Here is a 26,783-nt window from a genome sequence, read left to right as displayed (position 1 = left end):
TATATTTGAATTCTTCCTAAGGAAGTAGATACAGCAGAATGTACCCCTAGGCATATACCACTTGATTCGTCCCTGTGTGGAATAGTCACTTGTTCAAAGTGAGACCAAATCTGTGTGCAGTAAGTAGTGGGATAAAGCAAAGACAGAGTAAGCACAGGAATCAAGACCTATAAACTGTGATAGAAACGTTACCTTACCTTTCATCATCCTTCAAATCACCTAGATGTTACAGTCACCTGCCACATCTCTACTTTAGCTGTTCTCTGACTGCTTTGTTGACAAGTTGTCTCATAAAAAGACAACCTGGGAATCCAAGGTCCTCATCTTCTTAAAATCATAGAATCATAGAATATACTGAGTTGGAAGAGACCCACAAAGAACCATCGAATTCAACTCCTGGCTCCACACAGGACCACCCAAAAATCAGACCGTGTGTCTGAGAGCACTGTCCAAATGCTTCCTGAGCTCCAGCAGCTCGGTGCTGTGCCCACTGCCCTGGGGAGCCTGTCCCAGTGCCCGACCACCCTCTGGGTGCAGAACCTTTCCCTAACCCCCAGCCTGACTCTCCCCTGTCCCAGCTCCATGCTGTTCCCGTGCTGCTTTGGATGCTCAGTTACTCAAAGTACTTACGAAAAATTTCAGATTTAGCTAGCAGATCACTGCTCTCTGTAATGCAGTTCTGGTCATTATTACCATCCCTAGGGTGTTTGCTTGTGAAGAACTTCATTTTTGATATGGAATTTCCACTTATGTGAAAATAAATTCCTAATTTAAATCAGGTTTAGTGACATTTGCAATTGTTTGTAAATACTGTATCACAAACTCTTCTGCATTGTAATGGCAGCTTTGAGATGTATCAACAGGACATTCCTCATGCCAAGTAAAGCTCTTGGCACTGGTATTTACTATCTGTGGGTCTGCAAAGCTCTCTTCCTTACTGTGTCTGGTGCACTTCTTTCACAGCTGAGTAGTAGTAGTATTTCACAGTCTTATGCTTATTGCTATTAGTTCCTAGACTCTCATCAGCAATGCACGGACAGATTACAAAGGTGCTCCTAGGCCACTGCCATACCAGGCAGGATGGGTTTCCGTAAGCCCTCACAAGTTCAGTAGGGGCAGTAACCTTGAAGTGAAGGGTGGTAACCTTTTAAACCACCGTACCAGTAACCTTCTTGGAGATACTCAAAAACTATCTGGACTTGGTCCTGGGCAACCTGCTGCAGGTGGCCCTGCTGGAGCTGGGAGGGTTGCACCAGAGGGTTCTTCCAAACTCAACTGTTCTGTGATCCTCTGCACCACAAGCCCTAAAGAAGGGTAGAAGGAAGATGTCCATTGTGGTCACATGGTAGCTTTCACCTCATTGTTTCCCTAACAGAGCCCTTTTCAAACTTATTTCCCTTGTACTTTCTCTGCCTCCTCAGAAGACATTTGGCTTAAAGTGAAATTGTTGTGTCAAGATCATAAGCATGGTCAAGGCCCGCCTGCTCCACACCTTCAGCTTATGCTCAACAAAACAAGAAGCATATCTCGTCCTTGATAATGTCTCCTTCCTTCTCTTCATTCTTATCTTAGGTGTAAGTCCCAGGATTTTCTGTACAAAATTTGAACAAGTTTAATTTCACAGGCACAGGAACAGACATTTTGACTCCAATCCATGGCAGATAACTGGATATCCTGATAGATGTAACTTTGTATTTTAGGTTCTGATTCTGCATTATCCAACTATTCCTGCTATTGAAACATATACACAAACACAATGTAACATCAAGGCAGGCTAATGATTTTAGTAGCAACTTTTTTTATAGGAGAAAGGGACTAATGGCACTATGAAGGGGACTTTCAGAAGTTAACCACTTTCCCCATATAGTCTATGAAGGGAAAAGCAGCTGGGATTTGTGAATCAGATAATCATGTGTCAAGCTTGATTATTTTTTGCAATCAAATGACACCGTTTAGGAAAATAAAAAGTTAACAGTATTGATGCTCTCCAGTCTTAAATCACTTGCAGTCTCAGAGCTGATGAGCAGACAAGTTGATAACAGCCCTTTGACTATCTGATGTTAATCCCCTGTAGGAATATTGTGCGTGGGGAAGCCACTGCACCACCTACTCCAAGTTAACTTACTGTTTACTTTGAACATTCCCCTGGGGTGAGCGGAAAGCAGGCAGCACCTGCCCTTTCACTCCCCAGCTCAATTTGCTGCAGGACAAGCTGTCAGTCTTCAAACATGTTGCAAGGTTGGTAGTGCACTAGTGAGGAAGAAATAATTTAATTAAAAAGTCCCATTGCTACATCAGTCTTTTCACTGCAGCTTTAAATTAAGGTTCTGGACCCATCCTTTTAATCCTTGTCTACACATCTCATATTGACACCAGCAGTGATTTTCAGTGGTTCACAGCTCTGCTTTTATCTTTAACCTGTTTATTCATTGAGAGTGATTACACCAAAATGTTCTCATAAGGTCATGTGGCTTTCAAATGTAAGTCAGAATAGTGTGCACTAAGGATAGTAAATTGGCTTTAACCCAAACTTTTCTGCTTTGTGACTCCAATCCAGACTGTTATAATTTGAAAACAACCCTGGGTTGTTGTTTTGTTGTTGAAAACAACACTGGATTTAATTGTTTCTGTGTAGGAACAAGACCATCTATAACAGCTTGTTGTTTTAGTATATAACATTGTCTCTCCTTGTCTTCTAAAGCCTACTGGCATTATGTTCTGATAGGGGACTTCTGGATACCTTCAGTGAACTGAAATATTAACCAGTGTGATCCTAGGCTCCTCACAGGGGCACATCTCTAGCTTGCCTGCTTTCCTAGCCTTTCCTGTGAAGAAGCAGAGGATCTGGTTTGCCTCCTGGGCAATCATTCTCCCAGTTAGCAGTGTCAGTCTCTGGACAAGGGAAGCCCAGAGCATCTCTCACGTCTGCCTGGCTGTCACAGCAACATGGTGTTGCTCATTTCTCTTGCCTCACAGCCTCCCCCACAAATGATCCTGGAAATGGCCCTGTGCTGACAGAGCTAACAGCTTCTCTTACCCAAACCGTGTTACTTACAGCTACTTGGAGTGTCAATACACTGTGTTGTGTAGGTCTGCTGTGAATGTAATGGGGATGGGGAGAGGAATAGGAAGATTCAGAGGAGGACCAAGGGGGCTGCAGCCCTTCCTCCCCCTCTGCCATCAGTAATACCCAATTTCACATGGACCCAGCAGGCTGCATGCCTGCCTGTGTCAGGCTTGAGCAACAAAGCCTCACAGCAATCAGCTTCCCCCAGTCTCACTTCACAGCAGCAACTTGTGAAGGACCAGCCCCAAGAGCAGTAAATGTTTTAAGGGTAAATTGTAGAGTCTGGAGAAGGCTAAACCAACCCAGTGTGCAACGTGGCTCTTTCGATTTCCCAAACCAATTTTCCTGGAGCCAGTTCCAGCTATGTTCAAGGTGCAACATAAATCTACACCGTGCTACTGTGCTTAGGGAACGAAGTATATTAGAGCTGGCCTGCGGATGCCTTTCTGAACGCTAACACAGCGGGGACACCCCCAGTTACAGAGCCCAGGGACCCGCGGCAGCTGACGCCCGCGGGCCGCCAGAGGCCGCCACAGCCCCGCGGCTCCGCGGCGGGCCCGGGGCTGAGGCGAGGCGGGCTGAGGCCGGGGCAGCACCGCTGCTACCGCCCCCCTCGCCACCATCCCCGCAGGATGGGACCCTGCCGGTCCACCCCGGGCCTCCTCGGCTCCTTGCACCGCCGGGCTCGCCTTTCCAGCGCGGTGCACGCCCGCCCTGCTCCCGGAGCCTTCTCCTCAGCGCGGAGGCGGCGCGGTGCCCCCGCCTGGTGGCCCGCCATGGGTGTCCCAGCCCCCAGTTATACTTAAAAATGTCACAGCGTGGTGGTTGTTGTAGGGGAAGGGGTGAAACCGGGGCAGCAGCAAGTGATGGAAACGTAGGGACTAGAAGGCAGAGGAAAGGAAACTTGGAGGCATTTGGAGTACTGGCAACAAGCGTGGTGGTGTGGGAAGGATGGAAGAGGGGACACGACATAGACACGGACAGACATACACGATGCAAAGTCATGACACACACACAAAAAAAAGTGAAGGCAAGAGTTATATTCTCTTCAGAAACCTCTGCTTTGTCAGTCACAGGCTAGCAAAACTGCCAGACAAACTCTCTAGCCATCACAGATGACAGGAGAATCAGTGAGAAAAACAGTAACTTTTCTTATCAAACAATTATTTATAAGATCTTGTCTTTTAAAATTCACAGAGTAACCCCTGAAATGAGGCAGGCAACTGAAAAGCAAATATGGCACATAGATCCTGAAGCCAGCTCCAAGCGTGGTTAACAGGTAGCAGGCAGCACCCCAAACCATGGTGCGCAGCACCAGCCCCAGCCCAGTGCCCACCTCTGCAGTCTAGAGGCCACAATTCAAGGAAAATGTTAAGACTCACTGGCCTAGAGAAGCCAAATTAAGACATGAAGACACTTAAATAGGTGAAGACTGCTACAAAGACCTGGGGAATGTGTTGTCCTCACCTGCAGCAAGGACAGCAAGAGCTAGTGGGCTGGCATCCAAGCCAACACCAGTACTGGACACTTGAACAACCTTCCTAGTGCTAGGGATTTTTATTGGTAGGACTGTTTGGGGTGAATCCTTTGGTACTGCAAATTCTTACAAATCTGTTGTGAACAGGACAGACAAACGCTCACTCCCAAGCTGTGAAGTGATACCCTGCAACCTGCTCAGAGGCTGATTCAAATGTCTCACAAGGGTTTTCTGTGAAGCAGAGGTCACTGAAGACAACAGAGCAACTTCAGCTAATGTCATAGTCGTTGCTGTCATTTCCTAAACAGAAAGAGGGAGAGAGAAATAAGAGAGGAAGGGGTGGAAGTAGAAGGGAGGTAGCAAAGCAGAGAATGAAAGAGGGAGAGAAGGGAGAAGTGCACTCAGCTCCCCATCTTGCTCCCACCCCATTTCAGAAACACCTACACCTAACAGCAGTGTCATATGCATAAGGAACCTTTCTGACTCTCCACACATTTATAAAATTACCTTGAATGTACCATGATACATTGTACCTGATAACTATTCAGTGAGGCTCACTTTCATTTAAAAAAAAAAAAAAAAAAAAAAAGTGTTTTAGGTAGAATTGAAGCACTGGAGAAATCCAAGCTGTCAAGCCCTTTCTTCACTATTGGCATCCAGCCTTGGCCTCAAAATAATCCCATGATGACATTTAAAGAAGAAGATAGAAGATATAAAGTGTAGCTTTGTATACTTATGTTCACAAACTTTGAAGAAACAGATTGATGTGTTGTACTAGGCCACTTAGCAGACAGTGATGCCAGCGAGTTCTGGCAAGAGGGCACCTCAAACCATCCTAGCATGTCTGCTGGTGGCAGAGCCATGGAGCCCTGTGCCCCGGGGATCACTGGCCACAGCAGTACCAAGGCCTTTTCTGTTTGATAAACTTCCTCTCATCTCTGTGCTCCCTCTCAGCTTTCAAATATGTTGTGTGCCACAGACTGGGCTGAAACAGTGCAGGCAGAGTTTCCAGTGGCGTTGCTTCATGGTAGAGATCTGCATCTTACTGTGGTCACTGTAAAGGCACGTTCAACCAACCCAGCTCTTGCTGAGCCAGCAGGCAAAGCAGTGCCTGAAGTAATTATTAGTGAAAGCACTGATACTGTTGACATAATCAGGGTGCAGCATCATGAACTAACTAACTAAATAAATAAATAAAATAAAAGCAGGCTAACAGAGTTCATGGTATTCCCACAAGCAAAGGAATTGCCAAATCAGATCAGATCAGGTGAGATGTTTTCTGCAGGCTAAGGCAGTGCTCCCCAGCCCTAACCAAATGTAATCATTTGATCTTTGCAGGTGAAGTGTGGGAAGCCTGGGAACATGTCTGTAGTCTATTAAAGGGCTCACAAAGTTTGCACAAGACACTAGTGGTGATACAGAGGGAAGCACAGCTAAAAAAAATGCTAAGCTATAATTTAAGACGCATAGCTTGAATTCAACACACTGCACTGCTGATAACTGAGGCTTGAGGGTATGCCTGGCACACTGTCTAGTTGAGCAAATCAGAATGAGGATAAAATGTGTGACTGGCTGTGTAAGGGACTTATTACGGGTGTGTGACGAGATTCAGGTCGCTGAGCTTTGTCACATGCTGCTTAGTCAACGCTACACAGGGATGTAACTGCTACCTGGCACATTGCAGCCGAGTGGGGGATCCCGTGTCATGGGCAGCTTATGGCTGAGCAAAGCTGATCCCTGGAAGAGGCTGGATTATGAACTGCCTCAGAAGCAATCAGCTGAGGGTAGCGGGGAGCAGGTGCACCTGCAACTGGCAGTGCTGGGATGGGGTGCGCTTGGATGCCCAGAAAATCTTAAAAATCTTATGGTACCATCCTTGAAAGCAGTGACCAGCCTGCTCTTGTCCAGGAAAATGCCCCCGACTTTCTAGTGGCCTTCACACACCAGCTCAGGAATAAATAAATAAATAAATAAATACATACATACATAAACAAATAAATAAATGAATAAATAAATAAGGTATTAGAAATTTGTGAACAGATGAAAATGCCCAAAGTGAAATTCTCTTCCCAATCTGCTTGGCACTGGATGGCTTTTTTTGTTCGTTTGTTTTCCAGAAGTTCAGGGTCACCTATCTTATGCCTTTATTTGACCACGTGTATTTTGAAAGTCAGTGCCACCCTTCATCCAGCTCGATGTGCGCTTCTACGGCACGCTGAAACTCTTATTACACAAAACGGAAAGTGAAATTCCCAACCGCCTCAACATGTCTGTGCTTGAGCGCTCCGTGCCACGTGCTCGCGGACCTCAGCCCGCTCCTACAATCACCCTGACCGGGATGTACACGTGGAGCGGGTCTCTCCCAACCTAGAATTTCTGTGATTCGGTGATTTTGTGGCACGCACCGCGGCTCTGCTCTGGTGACCCTGTGCCAGGTGCGGTGCTCGGGCTGCCGGGGCGGTTCAGCCACACTCCCACCGCCCGTGACCCTCCAGGAGCAGGGCAGGGCAGGGCAGGGCAGGAGGCAGGGCAGTGCCCGCACCAGCCGCTACCCGGGAGTCCCTTCGGGCCCATCTTTCCCGAAACCCATCCCGGGGGCAGCCGCTCGCTGCCTGCCGCCACCGCCCGCCCCCCGCCGCCTCAGGGCGCAGCCCTCAGGCAGCGCCATGGCCTGGAGCTGGGCGGGCGGCTGCCTGATGGCGGCCGGGCTGCGGGCGAGCCGCACCTGGGAGTTGTAGTCCGCCGCCCCCACCCCTTTAGCGCACAGCGGGCGCTGGCGGACTACATCTCCCAGAGTGCCCCGCGGCCGCCGGCCCGCCCCCTCTGTGACTGACTGATGCCGCACGTTGAGCCCCGCGCTGCCACCGCCCCCCCGCACCCGGCAGCGCCTCCGCCAGCGGCGGCCCCGGGCGGGCGCCACAGGTGAGGGGGGCCCGGGGAAGGGAGGGGGTGGGGGGGCGCTTTCTGTCGGCGTGGTGCTCCCGGGGGGCGGCGGAGGGGGTGAGCCCGGCTCGGGGCGGCCCCGCAGGGGGGAGACCCGGCTGGGTTGGGCTGGGGCTGGCGCAACTCTGCGCGAAGTTGGGAGGCGAGGGGCGGCTCTGGGAGGGCGCTGCCGCGGGGCCTCCAAATCCCTTAGGGGCCCGGGGTGGCCTCGCTGCTCCGTGTCCTGGGGGTGCCCGGCGGGGTGATCCTGCTTGGGAAGCTGGCAGAGAAATGGGGAAGGAAAAAAAATAATCAGGGTTTCACGGTTTTAATTGCATGAGGGGGGTAGGCCGTAAGTGGTCAGGGGGGAATGCCCACACGTTGAGGGGTCTCAAGCTGCCTGAGTGTCAGTGGAAGCACTGGGTTATGGTTGCGGCCTTTGTTCGTGCCCTGCCATTAGTGGCTGACGGCAGACTTTCGAGTTTCGAGTTGCTGGCTGGATTTGTCAGGCAGTCTCAGCAGCGTCTGGCGCTCGGTCTGAGCTGTGGGCTCAGAGGCTGCTGAACTGGGTGGCAGGAGAGCTGTAGGTATGCTTCAGTGCGGTCTGGCTTCTACAGGGCAAATACAACGAGATGTTGCTGCTGCCACCACAGCTGTGTATAAAACACAGTGGTATTGGCATCTTAGTTGTGAGAGACTCATCTGAATGTGTTGTGTTTGGTTTTTTTTTAATAGTATTTTCCTGAGAAAGCATTCCTAAGTTGCTACTTGGCAAAAGTGAAGAAAGAGATTTGGGGCAGTCCTAGAGAACGAAAACAAAAGAAAAAGAAAGATAGAAGGCCAGAGATAAGAGTGCTCCGGATTTAATGGGAGTGGTATGTAGCTACAGCTGTCTGGTGTGATATCCAGCACGTACTTCACCAACCAGTGCTGGTAGGAACAAGGGGCTCTGCAGTTTTCCCTGTCCTGCCAGGATAAGCCCATGCTGGCTGGAAGCACCAGTGGTCCTTCACAGAAGATTTGGTACCAGATCACACCGGTGCTCAGGTCAGGCCTTCAGTTACTGCAGGTTTGTGTGAAGGGCTGCTCAAATCTCAGGTGCTGGGAACAAGTTAGTACTGTAGTTACACGTTTGGACTTAACTCTAGAAGGAGAAGTGATTTTCCCCCCCATCTATAAAATGAGTTTGGGACGGACATCTGACTTGTTAATATTAACTGGAATCTGGATTTGTGTGAAAATGTGTGTCTTCAGTGACAAATTCTTCCTTTTCTCTTAAAATTAAATTAAAAGTCAGTGTCTGTGTTCTCTCGCCTCCATCCTTGTTCTTTTTCTCCACCTTTAGCTGATGTGCTATGCATTTTGATTGAAGTCACTGAGGGTTGCGGGCACAGCACCTCCATAAGAGCCCGAGTGTCTTGGTGACACCACACAGCAAGCTGCGGGGGCGATGGCCCTGGAGCTCCAGCAGCTCCCGCCTTCCACTCGCTGCGCCCCGCAGGCCGTGTGTGCAATAACCTTGTCTGTGCAGATAGCACGGCACTGATCTGTGCTGAGAGGCGTGTGTCTGTGCAGGAAGGGTGTACGCGCTGGAGAGAGGCCTGTGCTGGAGCTGAACAGCAGCACAAACGCTGACAAAGTTGAAAAATGGTCTCCACTCACCTGTGTGGTATGTACGGAGACTGCATCTTAGGTAGGATTCGTAGCTGGCGTGTTGCACAACTGGGAGCCGTTCTTCGGTATATCCAGGAGGTACCGGTGGGACCAAAAAAGGGCTGTGTGTCAGGAAACAGGACCAGGAATTGCTGAGGGAGGGGTTTTGTCTCTTCTGAGGGCAGCAGATAGGAGTAGAAATCATCTTTTGAGGGAAGGTTTATTATTCTAATTACTGTGTGCCTGTAGGACTGAAGGGTTAGTGTCGGTGTGGGGTCCTGGCTGAAGGTGTCTTGCCTTCCTGGTGCTTTGTCTGGGGTAGGTCTGCCTTGAAACCTGACCCTGGTCCTCCAGCCCCCTGCTGTGGTCAGCGCTGAGTCTTCTGGCTTGCTGCAGGCACGTGAGCCCGCGTCGTGTAGCAATGTTTGCAGCTTTTGTGATCGCCTAATCCCTTTGGAAAAGAGTTGATCACGTTGATCGCCTTGATCCCAGCTATTGTTTGGTGACCGGGATGGAAGGGGCAGGCAGAAGAGCACTGATAAATAATGTATTTGGCAGCTGGTCAAAAATTTGTCCTACAAAATCCCAATTTTACACTCATAAAGATTGGATTTAAGTGCTTGTAATAAAAGTAATGACCATGAATGTCTGCCAGTACTCTTAGGACCCAGCTCCTGAGCATGTCACCAGGTGGCCACTAACACGTAGCTGCGCTGGAATAAAAGTGTGCAGAGTTCAACAAGGCTTCTGCAGCTGTTTTGTTTTGGAGCCACCAGCTCCTTGTCTGTAGCAGAACGTCTCTACCTTCCTCCTTTCCTGGCTGCTTGTGGATAGTGAATAGAGGGGATGAACAAATTTGCTTCTCCCAGGGCTCCAGAGAAACTGAGCGTGCAGCAGCCGTGCAGTTTTCCCATTGCCCTGCTTGGGAGACCTCTGCAGAGAGTTTTCCAGAATCAAGGGTGCTGTTTGGTTGATGGGTTGTTTCGAGTGGCCTGGAGGGAGGAGATAAGCTGGCTGGGTATCTTATCCCAGTCTGCTGATCTAGGAGAGTCTAATAACATAGTTTTGGCTCCAACCCTTCCCTGAATCCAGGTGGAGTAAAACTATAGGTTAAGACAGTGCGAGTTTTGGAGTGGCTGACCAGATTTAGGCTGTATTACTTGGGTCTTTCTGCCTCGTGTTTCTAAATGTAGCAACCCTTTTACAGGCCCATTCAGTCAGTACAGACTTGTCCCGTTGTTTGTGCTCAGTTCTGTCCTGCATTAGTGTACTGATTTGCGTTAGATTCATTCAGTTCATCAGGTAGCCTCAGCCAGCAGCATCTGTAAGCACAGACACGGGAATGCCTTCTTGCCTTTCAGTGACACAGAACGGTAGGCAGTGTTTTCAGTGCATCAGATAAAGTATTTTCAGTGCATCACTGTCCTGGGCCAGATATTCTCGTGTTCCGACACCTCCTTTGGAAAGAAGCTCTCTGACTTTTATATTTCTGCTTCCAAAGTATGCAGACGGATGTTGGCCCCGGCATGCAGGTACCTGAGTTCAGGCGGCATGCATCAGCAGGGTTCGCTTTGCAGGAACGTCTCATTCATGCTCAAAGGGTAAAATCTGTATTTGGAGGTGTCTGAGCTTCTGAGTCACGAGAAATCGGGCCCACAATTGCCGACCATCTGTGATCACAGAACCAGTTGCTCAGTTAAGTTCCAAAGGCGTGGGTTGTGTCAAAGAAATATGTGCAATATGTGGAGTAGGTCACCTTGGTGATGGTTTTGGAATAAGCTCCAATTCCTGGATTCGTGGCCGTTGCGTTATTTGGCAGCCTCCTTTCAGCTGATGCATCCTTCTGAGTACAAGCAGTCTATCAACAGAGAAGAGACACCATTTGGAGCCAGCGTTAGTTTGTTTGTAAACACTACTAAGATTTCTGAGCCTAAGCATGGGAGAAGTCTCATCAATCTCAAACACTTCGTCTGCTGCAGATGGTGCTGAAACAAAGGCGTGGATCTATGGGCTGGCTTAGCCTTCCTGGTAGGTTAAATGGGAGCTGTGGAGGATACTTTGTAGGCATTCCAGACAGTGAGTAATGAGCCTGGTGGTTTGTCACTGGGAGAAAGGTTGTATCTTCTGGTCTGAGGTGTTGATACGCCTCTTGTGTTTACGTAAAATGAGTTGTCCTGTTAATGGGTAGCAGCATTCAAACAAGGTGTTTATGCAGCGTATGATATGAACCTGGCGCACGCAGGCTGTTCCAGCTGAGCCAGATAGCCATCGCTAGAGAAACTGCAGCTTTAGAATATGAAAGGAATGCAGCACGCTGAATGCATGTAGACATAAGTATGGTTTTATTGCTGTGTCTGAGGAGCAGACAGCCATCTTCTGGCCAGGAGAGCTGGTGGTGGAGGTCTGGGTAAGGAGGCTGTTCATGAAACAGTTACATGTGTGTGTCTGCCACTTTTTGGAGTCTAGCATGGGTCAGGTCTGGTTTGGTACACACTAAGCGAGGTGTACCAGGTACTCAGCTCACTGAGAACACCTCCTGTCAGCGCTCATCAGCTTGCCCTTGAAGCAAGTTCAGTCCTTAGCATAACTCTTGTGTTTCCCTCAGTGATTCCAGATGAACAAAAATGAGTTACGTTGGCAGGCTGTTGTGAGGAAGCCCTGTCCCAGGGGTGGGATAGGGGAGCAATCCTCCTGTGAAGGACTTAAAAATAACGGAAAATTCACATTGCAAAACTGAAATGCTTAGAGAGCTCCAAGAATCTCCTATCTACTTGCTTAGATCCCAAAGGCCGGATCTGTAGATGTATTGAAGTATGTGTGTGCATCAGTTCCGTGTTTGTAAAACAGAAGTACATCTAATCCCATCTCGGAGTTTGCAGGATTAATATTCCACGTACCGAGAGCTGCGGGTACCCTCTGCAATGCTGCTGAACGTTGTAAGTACTTAAAGCAACGGTACAGACAGATTTGTTCAAGGGAGGGAAATTTAACTAAGAACTGTTGGATTTCCCTTTGAATACTAGGTGAAACAAGTTGTAGAAATTTTGCAGCCCATAATTTTGTACTAGTTATTCTGATGGTGTCTGTGCGTCACAGAAAACACGGAACAACTGTATAGGACTGCAAAGAACCTTATTTCCCTTTTGCAGCATCAACATGAGGGAAACAAATGCTGTGCCTGATTTTCTGCCTCGCTCAGAAGGAAGAAAATATTCAATAAAAATCTTTTTAAAAAGGAGCTGACTAGCTTGTTGTATAGGTAGGAACATGAGGGATTTTTATAAAAGCTTTTTTTATTGATTCACTTGGATCATTGTGTGAAGGAAGCAAACTCAGAGAAGACAAAGGATCAGATTCGGCCCTGCTGTGGGAGGTTACCTCGATGGACTGCCTTTCCACACCTGGTGATGTATCTGAATTTTCTCACTGAAGCAAAAAGGAATTAAATTGAAATAATATAAGAACACTTATTCTTTACTGGCAGTTGGTGTTCTAGAGCCTAGAACGATCAATGACAGAGCCCCTGGTTTGTGAGCGTACCCCTTGTCTCTTTGAGACGGGGAGCTATGAGTTTCACATGCCTAAATGTGCAGCTAGAACTGAAACGCTTTGGTCAGCTCAGGCTGCCCAGTATGAAAAATGAGCCAGTAGTTCATGAGCAGGTTCCACGCAGAGGAAGCTCTGCTGAAGCTGTTCAACCTGAGGGGAGATGGAGGACTGACGTGAAGTAGCGTGGCAGGGAGGCCTTTCTCACTCTGCCTTTTGTCAGCTGCTGCAGGAGAAAGAAAATAAACCCCAAAGTGTAGGGGAAGGGTATAGCCCCTTTTCCCCAGTGCTGCTGGCAGTTTGAGTGGTTGCCCTGTGTGCACAGGTGGGACAAGGAGAAATGGAAATAGGTGCCTGCCAGTAAGGTGGTTTTAGTCTTGCTGGTCATTAGGTGTTCTCAAAAACTCCTGTTTCATTGCCTGGGCATCTTAAGACTTGAGGAAAGGGCTGTGTTTGCTCATAGGTAAATACATGAGCTATCTTTTAATCACCCAGTGAACAGAGAGCCCCTGGGGCTAGCAAAGGTGAAACAAGCACAAGAATACCACTTGCTGGAGGGGGCAGAAGGTGGCTGAATCGGGGTTCAATCATCAAATAGTCCTTTCAGGAAAACTGCAGAGGCAAAACCCGGACTTGCTGCTTCAGAAGGCTCCAGGTCAGGCTCTGTTTTCTTTCTTCTGGCTCCAGGAATTTTCTTGGTGGCACTGTCAACGGGAGTCATTCCGGGATAAGGCAGTCTCCTGGTAGATAAGAGAACAGAAATACTTTGTAATCTCTGATCTTTAGGAGTGCCTAGGAGCTACATCTGCCTCTCTGTCTGAAAGAAATGCACCATCACTAAGATTTTCAGTGTGTGACTTATCTGATGAAGGTGCCGTACAGGCCTTTGAAGTAGCTGGAGGAGAAGGTTTTGATTAGTTTTGCATGTCCCTGCCAAATCCTACGGTAAGCAGAGGAACTTGAGGTTGAGATCTTGTGGTATATGTATTAGGGAACACAATAAAGAATTGTCCAAAGAGCTTATTTTGCCTATGGCTTTACAACCTGCGGTTGAGTTTGCTTCTGTTGCCTGGCAGGTTCTGCCCACTTCCTCTTTTACACCCCTTCCACCCCTTACCCCTAAACTTTGGTAGTCTTTTTTTTTTTTTTTTCTTTTTTTTTTTTTTTTTTTTTTTTTTTTTTCCCCTGGTGCTGTGCAGACATCCCTCATCACAACCGAGACTCGTACCTCCCTGCCACATTCGTTTAAAATCCTCCTCTGGGTTAGCAAGCACTGACAAACAGGCGCTGCCTGGTTAACTTCCTAAAGAAATAAGAATAGCTGAATTTTGAAATAAGTAAATAAGCTATGAGGTTGAAAAATCAAGCTCAAAATGACTTGGAAATGCTCAAATTTTGTTTTTCCAGATGTTTGCCAGGATTTGATGTGAATCAGCACCCTTTCTCTTGCTGTCGGACACGGTGGGAGGAAGTGCTTACAGATTCACATGCTTCAGTTCCTTCTGTCTGTAACAGCAGGGTACATTTAGTCCTTTCTCAGAGGTTTCGGTATTAATATCTCAAGTACTGTGGGATGCAGATATCTCTTCCAAATATGGAGAGGATGGTGGGTTTTCCACGTGGGTGAGCCAGGTCAGCCTGGAGCCCGAGGTAGCGGAGTAGATTCCAGAACGTGCCTGTTTCCTCTGATATGTTGCTGAGGGTGGTGGCCAGCTCAGTACCTGGCTGTGTCTGTACCCTGGTGCTCAGGTGTTTTGTACCTTTCGTGGCTCACACCAAGCAAGAGCTTGAGCACACTGATTTTCATGGCAGTTGTTAGCTCAGTTTGCTGTCACCAGCCGGTTGTAGGAATTTTCTTCATGTTAACTGAGTAACCTGAATTCCTGAGCATGTCCTGAGGCAGGGAGATCAGGAACAGGTCTTCTGTGTGGAAAACTCCACCTCCAGTAGAAGGTGAAGCAGGTCTAAGCACCTAAGAACCTGCTAGAAGAAAGTGGTGAGAGGCTCGCCTGTCCGTGTGGCTGGACCAGTCGCCCTCTGCCCCTCATGGCCCTGTGCCGTGGGTTCCTTGCGGAGGCCAGAACCCCGTTATGGTGGAGCTGGGAACATGCTGACCGGCTTTGCTCTCTCCACAGGTTGCGTGTTTCAGGTAAAAAAAAAAAAAAAAAAAAGTGTTAATTGTCATGAGTAAGTGCAGAGAAGCACGCTTTCCAGTACTATATGCATCACTTAACCTGTGGTGACAGCAGGGCGAGGCTTTCTAAAATGTCACTCACTGGGTGGAAAATCACTTGGTGCTTCTGTGTAGAAGTTTATTCTTCAACTGAAACTTGCACTTTACTATTTTTAACAGCACTGCTGTCAATAAGAGGCACGTTTTTGTACTGAGGTAGGCCTTCAACCAAGCCTGAACTTCAGTTTGTGCTTAGGGTCCTCTAATCCACTGACAGAAAAACACTTCAGTATTTTGTGTGTAAATCAACTAAGAGCCAAGTACAAGGCTGGGTTTCAAAGTGCACCCTGAAGTGATATGGTTGGACGTACATTTTTTGGTCAGAGGACAGCATTGGCTTCAGCAAACCTCTGCTATGTGTGGCTCCTTCAGTTCTGCTGCCACAGCTGTTTGCACAGGTATTTGGCCACCACAGCTTAAAATCCCCTGAGGATGGGAAAAGGAAAGTCGTGTCTGTCCAGTTTGGTTTGCTGCACAAGTCCAGGAATGGTTAAACTGGTCCAGCAGAGACTGGACAGGCTCTGGGTTCACCTCAGCCCATAGTGGCGGCAGTGGGCGGGCCTGTGCCTGTCCGGGCCACGGGCCCCATTGCTGTGCCTGTGCAGAGCTGTCTGCAGGGCACAAAGTGTGAAAATGCTCACAGAGGAAAGAGCAACTTGGCTTCACCCACCATTTCAGCTTGCTCTGACATCCAGCTTTCCTGCAATTGACCCTTTAGAAAGGGGGAAGGCAAGGTCACAGGGTTAAACTTACACAGCGCTTTGTAGCAAAAGCGATAGGGCAGTTGAAGAAAATGTCTTAATGCTGCCTGTGCAGGGTTCTTCCATGCTTTGAATAAATGGTGTGTTACCAAACCTTTTGGACTGTGCAGCTTTTGTTTTTACAAGGTACTTACTTCACAGCTCAAGAGCTATCTGCAGTTGTTGCTTGCTCAGGACATGGAGCTCTGCTGGATTTCTCAGAGATTTTGCTCCGAAGAGTGTGCAAAGCCAGGTTTTTGGTCACTCTGGGTTTCTCATCTCCTTTGCATCTGTGGTCTCCAGTTTGCTGGTGACCACTAGTATGGGCAATGTGAAGGTGTGAATTGTTGAAGCCTCTCTGTACCATGTAGAGATGTGCCAGCTGTCTGAATTACACGTGCACGCAGCTAGCTCTCCAGCCAAATGCTCTTTCTAGAGAAGCATTTTTTAAGCGAAGCTAGAAAGCAATGGAACTTGCTTCAAAATCAAGACTAGAAAGAAACCAGGGCGGAGAACACTGATCAGACTCAGCAAACCTCTTGGATTTGGGGAAGGGGAGGCTTTTGCTACCATGTTTGTATGCTAGAAAATGCAGCTGCCTGGGTACCAGGCAGCTTTCCTCCTACCTGTGCACAGGGCAGGAGTTGAACTTGTCCCTTTGCTCCTCAGAGCAGGGCTATAAATGTGTTGTCCCGATTTGCTGGCCAGAACTGCTCTCTGCTTGACCATCCCTGAGATGCACGTGCAGGAGGAAGGACCAGATGTCTTGGAGAGGTGCTGCTCATTCTCTTTACAGGCAGAGAGAGCAGGGAAGGTGGGAAATCTAATAAAACCTTGCAAGGTGTCACTGGTGTGCACGAGGCTGCCCAGCATGTGCAGCAAAATTGGTCTGTTGGGTAGCAAAACGCCGTTCGTGTGTACAGAACAGGTAAGAGGGAGGTAATCCAGAAAGCTGTGGTGTCATTTTTTTCCACAAATGCTTAGATTATTAGCAGATTAGCTGTGAGAATAAGCAGAATGAGCACTGAGCAGAAGTTCAGCATCTTGTGCAATTCCCTTAGGATACCATCAAAGTCAAACCGCAGTGCTTTGCCAGCTTCAGGGGTAACTTCTGAACTTGAAGAACGTGTGGAGGAATGAGTCTTGAAACAAAGAATGGAAACTATTCACTAAGGGTTTGAAAATGGGATTTCTGGTGTTTTTCACATAGCCATGCTCTCTCTGATGTTCTGGCTCTGATGTATTTGTAAACTCGTATGTGATAACGTGACACAGACCAGATAATAATGTGTGTGGCTTCCGAGTTGAGTATTAAGGCTGACTGCTTTCCTATTCCTTGCAGCAGTGAAATACAGATGATTCCTAAAATTCACCTAAGAGCTGTCTTAACACAGTTCATTTGGATGAGGCTGAACTACTGACCTGGCTGACCAAGGTTTTTGCTTTTGCTGAAACGTTTTGTTGACAGCCACCCCGTGTTTTTGATTGCTTAAGAATGAATTGGAGGAAAAGGGCATCTCTGCAGAATCTAGGACAGCAAAAAAAGCAAATTCTGAGTTCCCATGAAATTCATTCTTATTCCAAGTGTTCTCAGTATGTGTGGAAAAACAGGGCGGTGTTCTGGTTTTAGGGCCAACTCAAAAATTGGATTAATAAGACAATTCAGCTTTACTGACTTTTTTTTTTTTCCCAGCAGTGTTGAAAAGGTGACTTCTGACAGATTTTGAAACATCTTCAGTTTGTTGCTTTTCAGCTTCTGTCAGAGAGTTTATAGAAATGCCTTTGCTTCCCACCCCACTCTCTTCCCAATTCTTAAATGAATATTTTGGGTCTTGTAATCAATTTTTAATTCTCATCCGTTTTACTCTTTACAGTTCTTGTGAGGTTGGTGAAAATAAGTCTGCAGTCTAGGGATGCAAGAGGAGCAACAGCCTGAGGTAGGTATTGGAATTAAAGGGGTTTTCTTCTTGATATAATTGAAGGAAAGGTCGAGACTCTGAATCAGTCCTGTTCATGCTTTGGGAAGGCTTACAAAGTCAGGGATCCAGACAACTGATGTGACACTATTTTAAGAACAGGGGTGAAGGGTTCAATGCTATTGTTTTGCCACATTTACATTCTTCTTTTTAGGGTCCTTTTCTCTACAGTTGCAAGAGTTAGAAAAGGCCTTCTGTGTTAATTTACTTGTAAGTGAAGCATGGCACAAAACAGGCTAGCCTATTTGTTTAAATCTTTTTGAGAAAAGACATCTTTTGTGATTAAATTACACAACTTGACTGTATATAAATAATCTTACTGTACAAGGTTTAAGTGCCTTGCCAAGTAAACTCAAGTGCTTCTTTCTACATGTTCTGTTCCTCTTCTTTCATATCTATGCCATCTCAAAACCTTTTTCTGGTGTAGTAGGTGAAGTTTAGGAATTTTTTTTTGCTACAAAATATAAGAATGTAGTTTCATGTGTTAACTTTAAAAATAAATAAATAAATTAATTAATTAATTAAAAATTGGGTGGGTGAAAGGCAGACTCCTAATGGGGTCCTTAATGTTTTTTCCACTCCACTGTTGTTATGATGACAAAGCCAGCACAAGCGGCAGAGTTAATTCCATATGTTATATTGATATATTTTTTACAATATTTTTGTGACTAAAGTTAGGTATGCAAGCATTAGAGTCGAGCCATATGTTGTGATCAGAATCTGAGCTGGTGTTAAATTAGATCTGTGAGTGTAACTGCAATTTGCAGTTGTCCATGAACAGACATTGCTTTGTAGTGAAAGGGTAATGTGTTGCTGTGAATGTTTTAAACTTTGTACTGTAGAGATGTACTTTTTGGTTACTCCATGAAATGCAATAACAAATTCTGCGTTACCTTCAGTGGGGCCATGGTAAGACAAGTAGAATTCATTATCTGAAAACTGCTGTCTAACACAATAGAATATAAGAAGAAAGTGCCCTTGCTGAAAGCCTTCAGCAATTGGATGTGCTTTGTAGACTCCTGTTTTAAAACTGACCAGGTTAAGTACAAAGTTAATGAAAACAGTCATTCCCACTAAAAAGTTGACATCCTTTGGGAGAGTCTGGCCACCTGCTTGCTGGCTTGCAAACACTGCCTTTCATTTGGAAAGTACTTCATTCATTATGGATTCACCTGCTGTCACTAACTTCTTGACTTAATGTTGTTAAGGAACTCCAAATTCTCCTGGTAATCATCTTGATTCAGCTTAGAATTAATGCAGTTGCCTAATGATAGCTTATAGTTGAGCTTTCTTTGATTCTGAAGTCTTTTCCTGCGCTATCTGCTTCTCCAGCTTGGGTGACACAGGCTGAATTGTTGGAATTCTGCGCAAGGGGTTTAAAAATTGCACGTTAGTTACAGATAAGACTGGCTTTGCTAGTTAAAGACCTGGCGTGTACTTCTAGGGATAGCATTTTAATGTTGGTCTTTGGAAGTGTTTTCAACTACTGTCTTGTCCTGTAGGGAGGAAAAATATGCAGATGCTTAATTTCTAATCTTTCTCATTTCTGATGTGCGTGAAAGTCAGTATAGGGCCAGAATCTCTAAGGTTGGGCCCACATGTTAAAATACTTGGGCAGACTTCTCTTGAATGCAAGTGTGTATTGAGAGCTGATTAATCTGTCAAGACTAACAAAAGGAATGCTGACTGGTTGGTAGTTAAGTCAAATATGCCTTTTGATAAGTAGAAATGGTGTTGTCAGGGCACATTCTGATTTCCAAAGCACAAAACTATAGTACATTTAGAGATAAATTTGTTCCTTTTATTGTAGAGTCAGTTTTTTTAATTCCGTGTCAGGTATAAATACTCTCTCATATTTACGTAGCTAGGAGAAAAACAGTTGTAAAACCACAAATGTTTTGCACTGTTGAGACTGCTTAAATTATTTAGCTGCTTGAATATTGTATGTAGGTTCAAATCAAGCAAACCCACAAGGGAAAAAATGTATTAAAACATTTCATTATAATTCCCAGCTTCCTTTTGACTTTGTCTTATACAGGCTGCTGCAGATCCAATGTCCTCCTCTGACGCACCAGAAGATGGACCAAAGGAAACGTCAAGTGTATCGCAGAATATCTGTATGTTTCTGGTTTGACTGGGGAGGGTGTGCCACACGGGGAGTGTGTTCAGCTAAATGTCCCTGCCTTTTCCTTACCTAGTGGCTCTTAGTGCAAAAGGGTGACATGAAAGAGGTCATATATGACTTAATCTGTTTGACTGGGCCTTTCTACAAATCATGCATAAAAAAACAAATTTGAAAAGAGCAATGACCTACTATATTGATGGTCAGTTCGCTGTTCCCATGCTTTCAAAAATAAAAGTCAAATCATTTTTTTATTTAAGGGAGATGTTAATTTATTGTTTTAAGCTTGGTCTTTGCTCTGTGAGCCAAAGATAGATAAGTCCGTGTTTGATTCAATGTTCTGTCATCCAGTGTTACAAGGTGGAATCAGCTGTTACAGATGGAACCCTTTGCCTGTTCCAACACGGTAATTTTTTGATATGAAGGCCAAGCCTGCAGGACGTGTGAATAGAAGTATTCCAGCCAAAACTGTCTTGTAAAGCCCGGGAGGGGTATCAGTCTTTTACCTTTTAGTGATTAGGATCAGATAATAACAGACATTCCTCTCTCAGGAGGAAAAAATAAAGGCTGCTTAGGATTTGCTTTGTCTTTATTGATATAATGTTGTGACATTAATATATACAGTCTTCATTTCTGAACAATAGGAACATTCAGATTGTGCTTTCTGGCAAATAACAGGCGAAGAACCACCTTAGGGCAAATTAGCGTGCAGCATTATTATAATGCTGAAGTTGCTGAATAATCCCTTGGGACTACAGATTGGAGAAGAAAATCATGGGAGCGAACAGAGCCTTAAGTAAAGCTATGGGAAAGGCACTCAGACCTAAAGAAGCAAATTAATTTATGTTGCTTTTTTTCCTCTATATATAGAGTTTGGTTTCATAAAAAACTGTAGCTGCTCCTGAGAATGTTTTCCTTGAATATATCCTCACTGATAACATCCGTTACCTCACTGTTGTAATGGTTTTTCTTCACATGAAACGTATTTCAGTCTGGTTCTGAATATATGTATGAGGCTGGAAAACTTAACAGGAAAGGAAGTCCTTTAAGGGTTACTGAATATGTAGAAACCCCTTCCAGCTCAGGGAATCTGAACCATAAGTGGCTGGAGGCTAGGTATTTGGAGAAAGTATCGTGCATACTTCCCTGGTTCTTACTCTTCCACAGATACCCTCTTTTGACTGCTGTGGGAGACAGGCAATTTGATTAGGGAGATTTTGGTTGCTCTAAACAGCTGCTTTTATGACTGTGTGACTGGGAGTGCTACAAATGCAATGGCCTTACCCCTTCTCCTTCCTTTTACAGTCATGTCTTCCCCACCGCCTCCTTAGCATCACCATCTGCTTTGGCAGCAACATGGTCTTCGATCAGACCATACTGACTGCAACACACCATGTTCTTGGGTATTGACCAGGAAGTAGTAGGCTGCTAAAATGCTAACTGAAAGGACGTTGGAGGGTTGCTTTTGTTCTGGTTTGGTTTGGTTTTGACATAAAGTCCTGTGAGATAAGTATTTGGTGTGCTCATGTTGCCCCAGATCTGTCCTGCAGAGTCATGAAAAGAAAGAATATGTCGTGGGAGGCTGTAATTTTCTCTGTCTTTCTCATCCCACCTGTAAACTGCTTGCTGACCTTTTTCTGCTGGGACTGTGATCCTGTTCCTAGATTCTGCCCTTTCAAACCTCAGCTAACTTCTGCAGCAGCTTGCTGCAGAGTTGGTTGGAAACAAAACTCTATTTTCCTATTTGATACTTTTTTTTTTATTTAAGTTTCATTGAAACTTAAAGAAAACTCACACAAAGTTAACTGTATTTTCCACTGATGTAAAATTGAAGCTTCTCCATCTCAGCTGATTGGGCTTTCTGGCATTTCACAAGCAACTGTGATGGAATCGATAGATCTTCCAGTTTTCTGCTGCAAGCTTTTTACAGATGGCCTGAATTCGTGTTGTACCATTTTGGTCTTAATCAGTTTGTTGTTGACACCAGAGAAGAACCACTGATTTCCTCACCCAAATGCCTGTTAAGGTTTAATTTCCAATTGTATGCTGATCCCTGGCTAAAGGCTAAGGCTAGGAGTGGTACTGGAAGATATCCTACATGCTCCATCCAGTACGTACAGGTGACTTTACCAGCATATTTGTATCAGTATAAATATATTGCTGTTGTTTATACAGATAAAATTATGAAAGGGAACGTTTTTGTTCTAGAATTTAAGAAATGCTTTTTTTTTTTCCCGATCTGGTGTATACCTTTTCTAAGTATTCTTTGCTTCTCTATCCACCTCACCTGCCACACAGCTTCTCTCTTTCCCTTACTGAACTGCGTGGACAACCTGTCCCAGTGTCCACAGGGTAGGAAACCTGGACTGAGACCCATGCTTGGAGGCAGCCTCTCCAGTGGTGGCACTCTCAATGATGTAGCCTCAGAATTGAATGTAAGATTACAGCGGTAAATCATGGCCTTTTAGCTCTGCTCTGCTGTTTAGTGGTGACATTTTTATTTTCGGTCTTTTTTACCTTCATTTCATAGTCATGTGCGCTTTTCTTTTTTTTTTTTCTTGCCCTTTCTAGCTGATGCAGAGGCATTTAAAATCCTTCTGGAGATGAAGATGAAGAAGAGGCAGAAAAAACCTTCTTTACCAAGCACTGTGACTGAGCTCGACACTGAGGACGGTTCTAAAGTGTATGTGGTTGGAACAGCCCACTTCAGTGACAGCAGCAAAAAGGACGTAGTGAAGGTAGGTAGGAAGTGGGAGCCTTTTAGCAGCATGGCGTTAATGCTGTTAACTTATCGTGAAGTATGTCACAAAGCAGAGCAAAGTCCAGCTCTCTGACTTGTTTTTTTGCAAGCTTCAGGTTTTGTTTCTCAAAGTAGGTGTTGGAGGGCTGACAGCATGGTGGGATGAACTAAAAGATACCTGTATCATCTCAATTTTTTTATGCAATACATTGCTCTCCAATCCCTTTATTTTTGTCCTCTAAAGAATATGGAATAACACCAGCAGTGTGTCTGCATGCTTACTGTGATGGGAGTGTGCCAAGAGGATGCAAAGCCTAGAACAGAAAGGAGTTCTCAGCTTCTTTGTGCATGGGATGTATAATGAGTTGTGAAACCGTGCTGCCCAAAATGTGAGAATGGAGTCCAATGTACAAGTAGCTCTGAAGCACTAGTAAAAGTAGGAGCTATTTCATACTGCACCTCATGCAACGTCTGCAGTTTAGACTGGCTTTATTCTCTGGGGTGCCAGAAGGAGAGGAATCCTGTGCCAGAACCATCAACTCTGGCTCTTACAAAGCTTGTTCTAAATCAGATTGCAATTGGTCACAAACAAAAGTGACTTTTCTAACGTGAAAGAAAAAAGCTGGACATCTTGATCTATTTTTTCCCCAGAATATTTTTTTTCTCCCTATTTTTGTCCCAAAACATCCAGTAGCTAAATCAATTCACTTATTTTCTTCCTTTGTTTGTCTTAATAAATAGCTATTTGGTGGAGTCTTACCCTTTCATTGCTATTTAATTGAAAATAATTGTTGGAATGTGCTTTTAGGTCCTTTTTCCTCATGAAAATATCTATATTGGCTGTACTTCTCTTTAATCTTTCCTAAATTGGTGTAAATGAAATCATCTTTTTCAGACAATACAAGAAGTGCAGCCTGATGTGGTTGTGGTGGAGCTGTGCCAGTACAGAGTTTCCATGTTAAAGATGGATGAAAGGACATTGCTAAAAGAAGCCAAAGAAATAAATCTGGAAAAACTGCAACAAGCTATAAAGCAGGTATGGGTCCCGCAGTGAGAATTAAAGGTTTGTGCTAAGAGTGATTTGTCAAGGCATAACTAAAAACACTTCCCACCAGTTGGGAGCCTAATGGTGCTCACCAGGGTGAACCCAGAAGTTCGCTTACCACCTAGAGGGTACCATGACTCTGGCAAAGTTAGGTGTGGTGCTTTGTCTTTAGCTCAAATGTTGAAGGCTTAGGTTGCACCACAGGATCATATGGCCAAGTGCTGACCTCAGGAGGACTCTTCTGTGTTTAACAGTTGTTCTGCTCCCAGGACATAAATTTAAGTATTTAATTGTAGAGTTCCACTGGTTCATTTAAATAGGGCTGCTACCCCTGCGATCTGCAACTGTATCACAATGAGCACTTAATGTTGATACTGTCTGCAGGGGTCTAGTTAGTTTCATTCCTCCACCTTAGTGTATTTCTCTTTGTGTCTTTTTATTAATTCCATTCCACTCATTTTCTGAGCGGTTCCTCATTGCCTGTAGGTCTTGACAAAGACTTTTGGAAAAGCTGGGCAGCAAAGAGTAGATTATTATCCTTCAAACTGCAGCTGGTCTGGCAGTTTGGCGCTGTTTTGGATGGGGGAGTGCAAAACAAGTTTTGTCCTGTAGCTCTCAGTTTCACATCATTAGCTTGTATTTAAGTAATTGTAACACAAAGCTGATTTTAAAGTGGTGATGGGATGTTTGGGTGGAATGGTAGTATCTGGGCCAGTCAAAAGTTTTTTCCAGTGCCCATTTGAATGAACAAGTTCATAGATTATTTTTATTGATGTCATTGGGAAACTTTCAGGATTGCAGCTCTTGTGGGAATATAATTCTTCCATGTAGGAAGTGTGTGGAGTGGCTGGGGACAAGTGTGCTGTGTTTAATGTGTTTCTGTTTGTGTACATGCACGTAGTGTTTCAGTGCAGTCTCTCTGACTCACACAGTTAGGCAATAATGTGCATTTCCTGTTTTCTTTCCTTATGTTCCATCAAAGGCTAGAAGATTGCAAAACTCTTGCATGTTGCAGGAATTATTGCATCCATCTGTTTATTTGGGGGAAAGTGGAGGGGTTTGATGCGTGTAACCAAAATAATGTGTCTTCACAACAATCAGAGCAGCGTAGTCGAGGATATTTTGACCTGGTAAACAAGCATGGAAGCTTTTTTTATTTTTAGTCAAAGCTAAATGCAGTTTGTGCTGTATTAAGTTGTTTTTTCCTCTGTTAAGAGGAAAAGGGCAACAGAAATAAAATAGCAGACTTCTTCTCTGTTGTAAATTCATGATGGCAGCTTTGTAAGTAGGAGTTCCTACCAGGACTGGAAGTGATCCTCTGTGCAGCCAGTAGGAACCGCAGGCTGTGTTGGCTCCAAAACCAGAGAATAACACAAGGATCCTTCCCCTGTTGTCACAGCTCAATCTTAATGTCTTTCCTCACAAGGGATAGTGCAAATAGTAACAGGTTAACAAATAAAAACTTATCAAGACCCAGAAGTTACACCAGAAGTCAAAACTGCTCATTATGCTCATCCTGGAGTACCAAATCAGTAGAAGAATACAGTATCTTTTTATAACTGTATAAACTTTAAGCAGTAAAATCACATTTATTAGTCATAATTGAAGTTTGAAAATGGGCAGACTGTTAAGATGCAACTTGCAGGCTTGCCGTGGATCTCTGGTATTCACAGCTTATCCAACAAGTGCTGTGGGTTAAAAAGAGCCTCCCTCCAGCCCCACCTCCGATTTCAAAACCCTTCCTGGGGTTTGCAGAGAGCCACCTGTTTGCTTTCCATTAAAGCAACCTAGTGCAGACTGGGCTCTGGCTCAGATGTGGATCACCTGAACTGCAGAGTAACAGGTGGCTTAAATCGAACTGGTAGGGCTGGTTTTGTCATCCCTACCCCCCAGCTTCATGTTTCTGCTTTCCTGTGTCCACAGCAGAGCTCCCAGGAGCACATGGCAGCCTGAATAAGGCTTGCTGTTTAGCTCTGTGTCCCTACGTGGCTGTCTGCTGGTCCTGGCACAAAGGAGGAGGTGGGAAACCTTATTCTCTGCTGCCACCAGCCCTTGTTCTTCTTTGCCAAACTCTTAGATCAACCTGACTTGTTTTTTTTTTTAACCTACTCCTTTAGGACAAGTTACCTCTGCAGGAATGTATCATAGTGATTTTTATTGTGTTTCTGGCCAGTGAAAAAACTCTTGCACAGCATAATGCATCCCTCTGTGCTTAGGTAACCTACAGGATTAGCTGTTAAATAAAATATACTGGGAGTTGGTAGGTGAAGAGTATATTCATACAGACCCACGTGGGCTGCAGTAGCTTGTGCCTGAAGTCTAACCTCCAGTGGATTTGCAGCAGCAGGGAAACCAGTTAGTTTCCACATAGCCAGGCTGTGTTTGTATAGGGCTGCATCCGTGCCATTTAGTGTTGGTTTTCTTTGTTTTTTTTCGTAAAGAAGAAATCCTGAGGTCTAAAATACACGCTGCTTGTTCCTGCCTGCAGTTCTGCAGTCAGTGTTGGATCTGTAACTTGTCACAGAGTCAGGGTAGCTGCAAGCCCCGCTCCTCAGGCTGTGCTCTCCATAACAGCGGGAGCGTGGCTGCGCTGCACCCGAGGGAAGGTTTGTGTCCTCCAGGAGGCCTCTGACAGTTGCCAATAGCAGATGCCTGGAGAAAAGCATCAGAACCTGCAGTCACACTTTGCCAGGGTATTCCAGTTCTCCCATTGTGCTAACTGTCCCCGATCTAGTCATGGTGTCAGCTCTGCTCTTACCTTGCTTGCTCATCTGTCCCCAGAGCTCAGGAGTGTGCAGTGTTTGACCTCTTCCCCTACGCTTGGTATTTCTTTTGCACTTTACTAGTTCACATATTTTGTCCTCAAGGCACAAGTCCAGCTACGATGGTACAGTAGCACGTTTCTGTTTTTTTCCTTTCCTGATAATCCCTCTCATTTTTCTTGCTTTCTGACTGTGGAATGTCAGGCTGATAAAATTGGTATTTCGTTCTCTGCCCTGTGTGCTAACAGCTCGGCATTCCTCTGCCTGAGCAGCCGTTTCCTTCCATGTGTGCACTGCTTTGTGTTTATGGCTGTCGCAGCTAACCTGTGAGCTGTGGGTGCCAGCCACGCAGGATTTATTGCTCTCCTGCAGTCATCTTCCCTTTATCAGGCGTGGAATAATCTGGTATTGGTAATAACCTCTCGGTGTTTTGCTCCCGGTGTTGTTCCTGCATTTTGCTCTTTATCCCCAGCACTTCCTGGCCGGTTGGTGCTGGTTGT

At 45.5% G+C, this 26,783-nt stretch overlaps 1 protein-coding gene across 3 annotated transcripts in view; it reads left to right on the top strand.

Annotated features, from left to right (window-relative positions):
* The first annotated feature begins 7,332 nt into the window (after positions 1–7,332).
* The window catches only part of TRABD (TraB domain containing), a 31,694-nt gene continuing 12,243 nt past the window's right edge, over positions 7,333–26,783 (top strand). The window contains exons 1-5 of one of the 3 annotated variants that reach the window (XM_068669650.1): positions 7,333–7,466; positions 17,513–17,575; positions 19,653–19,731; positions 22,308–22,474; positions 23,372–23,512. In XM_068669650.1, coding sequence (XP_068525751.1) covers positions 17,552–17,575; positions 19,653–19,731; positions 22,308–22,474; positions 23,372–23,512 — 411 coding nt within the window. In that variant the 5' untranslated portion in view covers positions 7,333–7,466; positions 17,513–17,551. Of the gene's footprint in view, positions 7,467–12,034; positions 12,056–17,512; positions 17,576–19,652; positions 19,732–22,034; positions 22,172–22,307; positions 22,475–23,371; positions 23,513–26,783 lie in introns of those variants that run through there. The other 2 variants (XM_068669651.1, XM_068669652.1) reach the window with 2 other exon arrangements.

Source organism: Anas acuta, chromosome 1 (assembly GCF_963932015.1).
Source record: "Anas acuta chromosome 1, bAnaAcu1.1, whole genome shotgun sequence".
In the NCBI taxonomy this organism is placed as follows: Eukaryota; Metazoa; Chordata; class Aves; order Anseriformes; family Anatidae; genus Anas; species Anas acuta.
The sequence above is the reverse complement of the archived record's forward strand: the minus strand, read 5'-3'. Positions and strand labels throughout refer to the sequence as shown.